At 32.9% G+C, this 11,863-nt stretch overlaps 2 protein-coding genes across 3 annotated transcripts; both read left to right on the top strand.

Annotated features, from left to right (window-relative positions):
* Positions 1-2,392: 2,392 nt before the first annotated feature.
* Positions 2,393-5,086, top strand: LOC116182757. The gene is made up of 6 exons (XM_031503329.1): positions 2,393-2,603; positions 2,897-3,072; positions 3,367-4,101; positions 4,161-4,326; positions 4,381-4,514; positions 4,898-5,086. The coding sequence occupies exons 1-6, from the start codon at positions 2,549-2,551 to the stop codon at positions 5,084-5,086; spliced, it is 1,455 nt and encodes a 484-aa protein (XP_031359189.1). The 5' UTR covers positions 2,393-2,548.
* Positions 5,087-5,142: 56 nt separating this feature from the next.
* LOC116160172 lies at positions 5,143-7,819 on the top strand. Of its 2 annotated transcripts, none has more exons than XM_031473306.1 (2): positions 5,143-5,266; positions 5,523-7,819. In XM_031473306.1, exon 2 carries the CDS (start codon positions 5,524-5,526, stop codon positions 6,535-6,537), a length of 1,014 nt encoding a protein of 337 aa, XP_031329166.1. In that variant the 5' UTR covers positions 5,143-5,266; position 5,523; the 3' UTR covers positions 6,538-7,819. Both variants share the same exon structure in this region, with proteins under 2 accessions (XP_031329166.1, XP_031329167.1).
* Positions 7,820-11,863: the final 4,044 nt, after the last annotated feature.

The following is an 11,863-nucleotide window of genomic DNA, read 5'->3' as shown; positions in this document are numbered from 1 at the left end:
GTGACCCGCCCGGAATTTGAGAAAAAAGTTTGAGTTAGTTTGATTCGAAGAGCGTCCAGCAAATATGCCACGTACGGTCACTGACAGAATTAATGTACCTCGAATACTTAAACACTGTCAGGCTTTTTGGCATAGTAGCTCTCTGGCAACTTACTTCAATACCTAAGGCGAGGGGTATGATGAGTTTTAATCGTAAAGATCTAAACCTGAAAGCAGGAGACGTTTGCTTACCACAATTGAGGTATTCTCGCCATATATTCCACTTACTTACACGTTTACTCAGGTTGTTGTGTCTTAACGCAATTGAAGCAACTCTCCTTTAAAAAGTAGTTTCAGTAACGAACGTACAGATAAAAACAAGAAAATAATTTATACATCAATAGAAAACAGCCGTTGTGCTTTTCAACCATCTTTCCACGCTGGTCTGTAGCTCAATGAACGTGGTAGGCCAGTATTTTGGAACAGATAACGCGCTGCAGACCAACGTAGAAAGATGGTCCACGGTGCTTTCTATAAGGAGGGTATTAGAAACTTGACACCATGCGATGTTGAGAAATAGCTGCAAAGTGTGAGAAAATGTTATCAATAAAAAGTTTACATTTTGTATTGTTCTCAAATTTAGTGGACGATCCTCCCCTCGTATTTAACGATAGAAACACATTCTAATTACTATCTGCATAATTACTACACTTAATGTCACCATACCTGATTAGTAAGCTCTTGCAAGTGACCAAGTTTGTTACTAAAACAAAATAATAAATGAAAAAAAAGAAATAAAATAAAAACACGTTCACTTGCTAAAGGAAAGTAATTACAGTTCTTAATACAAAATCAGCGTTAGTAAATATTTCTAAATTCGTTTTGCGCGTCGAAACGTTTTCCATACGATGTGCCGCTACACAGAGATAACAGTCAGTAAAAAGTTGTAGAAACTTTTTGTAGGGTTATAACTATTTGTTATTTTACTGTCGGATTTAGATAGTTGGGAAGCATTTTTGGGGTTGTAGCATCTATTGTGTGGAGTGGGAACGGCGCCAGAGCTTGGCCCGGGAACTAACGACGAAATGTATCATTCGCTTCCGCTTTATTCAAATGAAAATTTTTCCTAAAAATTTCCGCTCCTCGCAAATTTTTTATAACGTATTATTTTTCTAGTTAAATGGCTATTTTTCGCTGCTTCATGTCGATAATAACTTTTTACGCGATGGCCCTTAGACGCAAAGCTCGTACGATTTCCTTAAGCGTTTTCCGAATTGACACTTTTCTGTGATACTGGACATCCTTCCGGCGAGGTTTAGAAAACAAACTTGAACGACGCCCAATATTTTTATTATATGTTTCTCGTGTTTGTGAATTAGTATTTTGTTTATTGTAAAAGTGTATATTGAAATTGTACCAGTAACATCTGCACTTCATCTCACATCTTTTCCATTAACTTAATTTAATTACAGCAGGTTCATTAGAAATTTCGTCACTTGTTTCATAATACTCGCCCTGATCTGAATCAGTGGATTGCCTCCATTTGTGATATGACCTTCATATTACATACACAAGTAATAGTCTCTTCCTGTTTCTTCCACTATCTCGCCCAAAATTTATTTATTCGATCCACTGTCTTGTATTCGCATCCCTATTTAGCAGCGGTAAAAAATATTTTGTTAAAAGTAATCAAATTTTTATGTTAACATTTTTTCATTGCTTCAAAAAAAATTTGGTTAGTCTAATACGTTATTCGCTTTAAATAAGTATTATCAGTTATTGCCGCTAAAAAACAATATTCTTCATTTAAATGTATTTTTTATTTCGATCAAACAACATAATGTTAGACTTAAAAGAGCATTTTGTTTAATGAACAAAATATTTTGTTAAACTAATTCACAGAACGGAATGTTAAGTCAAATTAAATAGTGAGTAGGTTTAACAAAACCGTTTGTTTAAATCAACAAAAAAAAATATTGTCAGAACAACTAATTATTTCTGTATGACAAACATCGTTATTCTCTTGATCAGATCAAATGGAGCTTAAATCAACAAGCTCTAATGTTACAGAAACAGAAGTGCGATTGTTTTAAAAAATGCAGCTCTTAGTGTCTATAGCGATGTGAACGTGATCAGATATACCACGCGGCACAGCTATTGTTCAATATAGTTTGTTCAGTTTGTTGTGCTCTTCATTATACAATTTTATTAAAGTAAGATGAATAAAATGCTATCAATTATGAAATAATAATAATCGTGTTTTAGTGCCTTCGAATATTTTTATACTTAGTTTTCAATTTCAATTGTGATTCAGCGACCTGCGAAGTGCGATTCCTGCGAAATACGTATCCGTCGACTGACCTGTTGGAATCTGCTGAACACCATACAGAGGTACCTAGTACCTACGCACAGTAAGTTTAAATATTATTTTGTATTGATCCAAAGTGAATTATATAGTAATTGAAATTACGTTTTAATATAATTTAATATCTTGTAACATAACTGGCTGTATACCTACATTTTTCCACGCTACAGCTTACGTCGAATTAGTCATCAGACAGCAAGCAAAATGGAACTATTTTTGCAATGTAATGATTTGGAGGGTTTGGCGCCACTACTACAAAGTGAGTTGATTTATATTTATTGTTACCCACATAAGGAAGTGTAATTTTTATAAATGTGCAAGGCAGCTTAGTTTCGTAACGGCTGATAATGGGATATCCGATATTGTGCATGCATTTTTAAATTGGGATCAGTGGCGTATAGGTATAGTCGACAGTGGAATTAATAATCGATACCCACTTAATTATTAGTTATCATTTAATAAAGGACTTGCAGCTGTTGCGATTTTAAGTTGTCAATTTCTTTAATTTCTATTCTTTGTCTCAAAATGCTTGTATAATTTAATACGTTTCAGAACACGGTGTGGATTTAGACACAGCAGTAAAATTGTCTCGAGAGGAAATAAAAGAGTTGATACCATACGTGGGACTAAGGTCCAGATTTTGCAGGGCTCTGAAGTCTATGGAGCAACCACAATCGAGTTCAGAATCCTCTGTATCATCGGTAACCCCAACAATGATTTTAGATTGGGTAAATATATATTGACTAAAAGTATTTTTGCATATTTCAACTTTGTTTTTCAGTAGATAATTTTGTTGATTAGTTATTGACAATAAGACTGCCGTTTTCAAGTAGATATTATACACAAATTAAGGTTAACCAGTTCACAATTAATTTTTTATAAGACATGATAAAAGTTCTGTGAGATTTTGTTCTTTTCATTTTATCGAAAGGAAAAGCATATCAGATTTAAGTTATACTCCTACTCTTGTACTCTTTACTGGATCATTCGAATATGCAATACATATTTGCAATTATTTGTAGAACACGAATGACGATGGCGATACCACCTTAATTGATGACCCTCAATCTTCAGTTCCATCCACTTCATCTTCTATTCCATCCACTTCTTCTGATGTGCGCATAATAGAGGTAATTCCGGTAGAAGATACTGATATTACTACGGAGGGATTTCAAGCATCTACACAGTCTACACTTCCAGAATTTGACTTAAAAACATTGCTAGATTGCACTCCGTTAGGATCTACGATAATAGCATATTATGAAAAAAACCAAATGCTTAACAATAGTAAAAGATCTTTATTAGTTGATATCATATGCAAAAAAATTTTTCATTTTGCGCAAAAAAATAGAGTATGTCATAGTGACTACAACATTCTAACAGCTAAAATTATAACACTCTTTCCTAAAGAACTATCTGGTACGTATTACGTTCCAGCTATTTCAAAAAAGCATTCGGTTACTAATAAACCAATAGTAGCTAAAGGAAAGCTTGTCGACAAAGTTCGTAACCTTTTAAGGCTAAACAGACAAATCAATGCAAACAGTTCTAAAACTTTGGAAACGACCACGGCATTAAAATTAGACGAATCACTAAGAAAGGTTAAAATTTGGTTACAAACACGCAAAGAACCATGGGATGAAGTAGTTACGAACTGGAAAAGTACAATGGAATTGAGGAGGCAATCAACCAGTAAAACAGCTTCTGAGTTTTTTAAAGATTGGCCAATACTGCAGGATTCTCGCTCAACTCAGTTGGTATTCCTTTTCTAAACCTGGATCTTAGTATATGGAATTAATCAAATTTTTCATTTTAGATTGATATAGATTTTGATGTGATGTTTCCAACTAAAGGTGTTAATATTCACATTCGTTGGTTCCCTTTTATGGAAAAACTGATTCTCTTACGAGGAAGTTCTATGAAAGAAAGATCAGGCTTACAGTATTTAGAGATACTAAATTTAGAAGAGAATTGTAACGAAGGTAATCAATTAATCATATCACGACTATTTTATGTAATTATCTCATTTTTTATAGATACAAAGGTAGCTCTGCATTTGCACATGTTACCTAATCTAATTCCACCAAAAGGAAGAACAAAGTTGCCCAATAAAAAAGATTGGAAGTTTTCCGCCGCGGAGGTTCTTGAAAGTTTAATTCAACATGTCAAAGTAAGTTTAGTTAATTTAAAGTTTACAGTATTGGTTTTACCTTTTTTTCTGCTGCTAAACTGAAAGTACCTACGTTAATAATTTTTTTTTGTAAAACATAAAGCATGTCGTTAGTAACATTTGTAATATCTATGTAATATATTTAATATTTGTAATAGGTACTGGCTCCAGTCGCCAGTAAAAACTGTCTTACGTTGCTAATAATGCTGATACTATGACATTATATGACTTTAATTACGTTTTCTAGGGGTGCATGCAAAGAATGAATCATTTTGCTATTTGAACTGTTGAAAAGTCAATTACGCATATATTCACTTTAGATCAATCACACCTCTAATTAATTAAATGCAAATATCTATTTTTATTGTTTTTTTTTCTTTAAGGGCCCTGGTGACATCGAAGACCACATTCAATCATACCAAGATCGTATGTACAATTTAAAACAGACTATCCAACCATATATTTTGGTAGTAGGACCTTCTTTAAAGAATGTTACAGCAACGTACGTAATAGTTGATAAAATAGGGGAAAGGGGGGCACATGTGGACAGGGGGTGCATGTGGACAGTTTGAATTCAGCGCTTTATAAGGCATGAATAAATTCAAAAAATTCTCATAGATGTCTCTGATTATACCTAATTTGTGAATAAAGTTTGAACATTTAACAGCTGATAGTGTTTGTGTTATGGTTGAAAGCACGTTTGAATGGTGACAAAGTAAACTTATTAGAGGAATATAATCGGTGATCATCAAGTAAGTATGTATAATACTGCTAATAACTTATGTTTACAAACCTTAACTAGGGGTTATTACTACCACAATATTTTACCTGTGAAAATCACCCTTGTGTTTAAAACAATTTTTCATCTACAAATTGTAACCGAGGCACATGTGGACATGCAGATACGGGGTAGATGTGGACTGTCCACATCTACCCCACAGTCCACATTTACTCCACACCGTGTCCTAAAGTCTATGTTTCAATACCCACAAATTTTCTTTTTTACAGTATGGTAAGGACTTATAAGCGCAAAACATCGAGAGATGATATTGATGAAACTATTGTCGCAAGAGCCCTTACAGAAATTAGTAATGGCAGAATGTCATTGCGTACAGCAGCATCGGAATTTGGCTTAAAGAAATCAATGTTGCACAAACGTTTCAAAAAGCAACGGAACACAACGGAAGATTCCGGTGCAGAATCTGATACTGTAGACCAAGGCAAGTCAAAATATGCTAGCAATCAAGTATTTTCAGCAGAAGAAGAAAATATGTTGAATAGTTATCTTCTTAAAAGTTCATCAATTCACTATGGTTTGACTTTGCGTCAAACAAGAACACTAGCTTACGAGTATGCCCTTAAACTAAATAAAAAATTTCCCAATAAATGGAATGTAGAAAAACAGGCGGGGATTGACTGGATGAAATCATTCTTAAAGAGACACAAAAACATTTCTTTAAGAAAACCTGAAAACACTAGCCTCGCTCGTGCAACTTCCTTCAATCCAGCAAACGTTAATGCATTTTTTTGTAATTATAAGAGCGTATTAGAAAAATTCAAATTTGAACCAAACCGTATACTAAATTTGGATGAAACTGGCATAACTACTGTCCTACCCTCTCCAAAGGTTCTCACTGAGAAAGGCAAGAAACAAGTAGGTCAGATAGTATCTTCTGAACGTGGCCAGCTTGTTACCTTTGTAGGAATTATAACAGCAACAGGAAATGCACTACCTCCAATTTATGTATTTCCCAGGGTCCATGCAAAAGACCACTTTGTGAATGGCGGACCTATTGGAGCTGTTGGTTTGGCTCATAAAAGCGGCTGGATGACTGCAGAGTTATTTATGAATGTACTGAAGCATATTGTGCACCATCTATCACCGTCGAAGGAAAACCCCATTTTATTACTCATCGATAACCACAAATCACATATATCTCTGCCAGCTTTGTGTTTTTGTAAAGAGAATGGTATTGTTGTCCCGCGTTCCCACCGCATTGCTCCCACAGGCTTCAACCACTAGATGTTGGAGTCTATGGGCCTTTTAAGGCAATTTTAAAATCCACCTTCAATAACCACATGGCTACACATCCCGGGAAGCAAATTACAATATATGACATTCCACAATTGTCTAAGCAACCATTCTTGCTAAGCTTCATCCCAAAGAACATTACAAAAGCTTTTGAAGCTACTGGTTTGTGGCCACTAAATGAACTTGTGTTCACCGAGGCAGACTTTCAGAGTTCATATGTTTCTGATAGGCCAGTAACTGATTCAGTTGTAAATAGTAATTTAAGCAACACAGGCACTACAGGTCAAAATGCCACTAGGCCAGAAAATAAATCTGTTCTTGATGAACGTGATACTACACCTCCAGGACCCTCTGGAATTGTGACCCCTGAAGTCCTCAGACCATACCCGAAAGCTGCGCCAAGACGAAATGTCCAAAGAAGGACAGGCAAATCATGTATATATACAAGTACGCCAGAAATGGATGCTATTAAGAACAAAGAACAAGAAAGACAAATTCCAAAGGAAAAGAAACGAAATGTGAAACGGGTTATTTTTGAAAGTTCGCCAGATAAAGAGCACATGGATGCAGAGGATTCTTCAGAAGAAGGTGGCTCTTTTTCTGATGAGGGATTTGACGGAAACGATTTTGCGGAAGAACATTCGATTTTGGACAGCGATGTGATTTCTACGGATGACTTTGTGCTTGTTAAATTTGCCACAAAGAAGACTTTTATATATTATGTTGCCCTTGTACAAAAATTGTTTGAAGGTGGTGTGGAGTGTGAAGTTAAATATCTACGACGCAAATTACCTGGATGGAGTTTTCACTTTCCTGTCATTAGTGACATAGCTACTGTTATAAGAGACGATATTGTGCTCAAGTTACCTAAGCCAGTGAATCATAAAGGGACAGCAAGAACCTCTGACTACTTTAAATTCGGTGTAGACCTCACGAAGTATAATGTAAATTAACTCTAAATTTAGATATTCTGCAGAAAATTTCGACATAACTTACTTAGATTTTCATTTTGTAACAAGTGTCCACATGGACCCCTTCCACTGTCCAAATGCACCCTCTAATGGGGTACAAGTGGACAAACACATTTTTTTTTCTTTAAAGGCATTATGCACATTTTGTTTATATTTTAAGCATTCATGTACTTAGTATGCATTTCACAATATCCGCCCGATGTTACTACTGTAAAGAAAATGTAAAATTGATGGAAAATTAAAAAAATATTGAATTTTGAAAAAAGCTGTCCACATGCACCCCCCTCTCCCCTACGATACAAGTGCAATACAGTTCTTTCTGCATTAGATTTAAATTTTAAAATCTTTCATATTATGAATGTCTGTTACCCCTCTCAATCTGAGTACCTATGGATACTGATTCAGAAATGTGTGTATGAGGTGCACACTGCACAAGATAAAACGATTCCATATATCTTAGACTTGATTGAGGTATTAAAAGACATTAATTAGTTTATACAGTTACAAAAGACAAAATAATTGTTTATCTATTTATAAGACCTGCTGTTTTTGGCGTCATTATGAAATGTCAAAAGTGTAACTGCTCGTTTTCCAATACTAGTATTTATATTAATCATCTAACATATAAGCATAATATAGTAAATTTTTCTTGTTGCTATAGAACTTTTAGCACACGTGGTGCGTTTAAAAGGCATTTAAATTTAGAACATGTTCAGAAAAATAATCCTAATACCGCAACTAATACTGCGACAAATGTGTTACATTCTCTAAACGCTACTGATCCTTATACAGTTAATACTTCAAACTTAGAAAATGTTGGAGAACCATCATACAATTCATCAGGAGATCATAATGAACAATTTTGTAAACTATTTCAATCAAACATAGACCAATTCGTTTCATCTTTATATAGTAAACTTCAATTAAATTTGACTCTAATACAAGATATTATACTTCTCACTTCTGACTTTGTTTCATCCGCAATAAATAGTATTAAAAACTGTTGCTCATGTTCAAGTTTAAAGTGCGATAATTGTAAAGAAATGTTGAGTGTATTGGAAGAACCGTTCAAAAACTTAAATACGGAATATAAAAGACAAAAGTATTTTACAAACTCAAAATGTTTTATTAATCCCACGGAATTCGTCATAGGTACAAGAACTGCACCGAAAAAACAAGACAAAAAAATATCTTTAGACCTAATTAAAAATGTTGGATACTTTGTACCTGTAGAAAGTACATTGAAACTGTTTCTTGAACTTCCGGGAGTTTATCATATTATGAATGATTATCGAGATACACTTCTTTCAAATAAAGATGGTTCACTGTGTAATGTAATTCAAGGAAGCTTATGGCAAAAATACTTAAATCACAATAAAAACAAAAATGTTTTTCCATTAATAATTTATTTCGATGAGTTTGAATCAAGTAATCCATTGGGAAGCCATGCTACCATATATAAACAAGGTGCGGTATATTTTTCAGTACCTTGTTTACCTCCAGAACACCTTACACGTCTTGAGAATATATTCTTAGTTATGCTATTTCATGCAAACGACCGATGTAGCTTTGGAAACAAAGCAACCTTTAGTATCCTTATACAAAGTTTAAATTTTTTAGAAAACTATGGTATCGATATAACTATTAATGGAAAAGAAGAAAAAGTATATTTTTCTTTAATTTTAGTTACTGGCGATAACCTAGGTATACATTCATTGTATGGCCTATCAGAGTCATTTTCATCAAACTACTATTGTAGATTTTGCAAAATGCATAAAATGGAAATGCAAACTGCAATTAGAGAAGATGATCAATTACTTAGAACGATAGATGATTATGACCAATGTGTCGAACAATTGTCTTTTGGTGTAAAAGAAAATTGCATATTTCACGATCTACAGCATTTTCACATTTTAAAAAACCTTGTTTGTGATATAATGCATGACTTAACTGAAGGGGTTCACAGGTACGCTATGGCAAACGTTATTAACTACTTTATTGCAAAAAAAATTTTGAATGTTGACATTCTCAATGGAAGAATTAAATATTATAAGTACACTGATTTAGAACGTAACAGACCCCCTATTTTAAAAATAGAGCATATAAGAAACAGGCATTTATTGCTTTCATCAGCCGAAATGATGTGTTTGGTGCTAAATTTTAGATTCATTATAGGCGATTTAATCCCTAAAGCAGACAAAGTTTGGAACTATTACTTAATATTATTGGAAATCACCGAAATTTTGATTTCATCATCTATTACACATAGTGAAATTGATTTGCTTCAAACGCTTATCGAGGAACATAACTTCTTATATATCGAACTTTTTAAAGAGAATTTAAAACCTAAATTTCATTTTTTATTGCATTATCCTAGAATTATTAGGAAAATAGGGCCGCTTTGTTTGGTACAGTCGATCAGGTTTGAAGCAAAGCATAAAGAGTTTAAAAGATTAGCTAATGTAGTATCTACTAGAAAAAATATTTCTTTAACACTTGCCAAGAGAATGCAACTTAAAGTTTGCCATCGCATGTTGTCACAAGTCGGGATAAAGGACGTAATAGAAACAGGGCCCGCTTATACGACACCACCATACTGTGACATATACTTTGGTCCCTTAAAACATACTAATAATTTTTGCATACATTGGTACAGTTTTAATGGAATTCGATATGATAATCATTCAATTTTAATATATAATGTTGAGCACGATATGCCAACATTTTGCAAAATCGAACACATTGCAGTTTTTGATGAAAAAATATATTTTTTTACCGCTACATTGGCCACAATTTCTTATGATCTCCATTTTAAAAGTTACACAGTTGAGTTTAATGGCAAACATAAAGTTTTTGAATACGCGTTTTTTTTAAATAATTACCCTGGCTCAATTTATGAGACTGTTACTGGTGTAAAGTATGTACATATTTCAAAAATGTTTTAAATCAAATATTGTTACTAGAATATAGTTAGTTTTTAAGTAGTTTAGCCTTTTGCATACATTGGTACAGTTTTAATGGAATTCGATATGATAATCATTCAATTTTAATATATAATGTTGAGCACGATATGCCAACATTTTGCAAAATCGAACACATTGCAGTTTTTGATGAAAAATAGTTATTTATATAACAAGAGCGCGAAGTTCAATTTCGCGCATTGAGACTGAAGGTATTTTGACGAGGCGAAGCCGAGTCAAAATATCAGTCAAATGCGCAAAATAACTTCGCGCTAGCGTTATATACAATATTTTTTCTACAACTGAACCGATTGTTAATTAAATTTGCTGTTTAAGTTCAACTTTGTCACGTGCGCGAAATACTTTTTTTCACTGTTGACGATTTCGCGCACGTTGTCAATAGCAACCTTACTTATTAATTAACCGTTTAAATCTAGTACTTCGCGTTTCGAAATCCGTCAGAAAATGATAGGTTTTTTTGACAGTTGTAGAAAAATATATTTTTTTACCGCTACATTGGCCACAATTTCTTATGATCTCCATTTTAAAAGTTACACAGTTGAGTTTAATGGCAAACATAAAGTTTTTGAATACGCGTTTTTTTTAAATAATTACCCTGGCTCAATTTATGAGACTGTTATTGGTGTAAAGTATGTACATATTTCAAAAATGTTTTAAGTCAAATATTGTTACTAGAATATAGTTAGTTTTTAAGTAGTTTAGCCTTTAAGTGTTTTGTAAAATTATTTTTAATTTTGAAATAAAATATTTTTTTATAAACATACAAATTTAATTTAAAAAAGTTAATAGGTTGATTGAATCATTATTAAGTTGAAAGAACAAATTAATAAATTCAACTTGACTAATCATTTTGTTTCGTATAAATAATTAAGTGTGTTGATACAGTACGATATTGTGTTATTGTAAGTAAATTAAAAGTTCATTTTTACAAAAGCATAATGTTATTTGAACGTCAAGTACAGGTAATACTAACACATATTTGATTCATTTAACTATAAATTCGTTTATTTTTAACATACAAGTAGTTTGAAATAACATACAATGTTGTTTAGTTAACGTATACGTATGGTTAATTCTACAAAATATTTTGTTAAACCAAAAATAAATCCAATAAAAACAACATAACTCACTCTTTTAGTTTACACAATATTTTGTTGATTTAACTGTACTATTTACTAGAAAGTGCATACACATATACAAGAATTAACAAAACTTTTGTTAAATTAACAAAACATAATACTTGCATATCAACAAAATTTTGCTCTTGTTTGAACAAAATATTTAGTCGTGAAATAGTGACACTTGTATTTGGTTGAATTAAAGAAAATTTATTTAATTTAACGAATTCTTTTTTACCGTACCGTG

Source organism: Photinus pyralis, unplaced genomic scaffold, assembly GCF_008802855.1.
Source record: "Photinus pyralis isolate 1611_PpyrPB1 unplaced genomic scaffold, Ppyr1.3 Ppyr1.4_LG1, whole genome shotgun sequence".
NCBI classification, from domain to species: domain Eukaryota; kingdom Metazoa; phylum Arthropoda; class Insecta; order Coleoptera; family Lampyridae; genus Photinus; species Photinus pyralis.
Note: the sequence above shows the minus strand (reverse complement) of the source record. Positions and strands in the feature narration are given on the sequence as shown.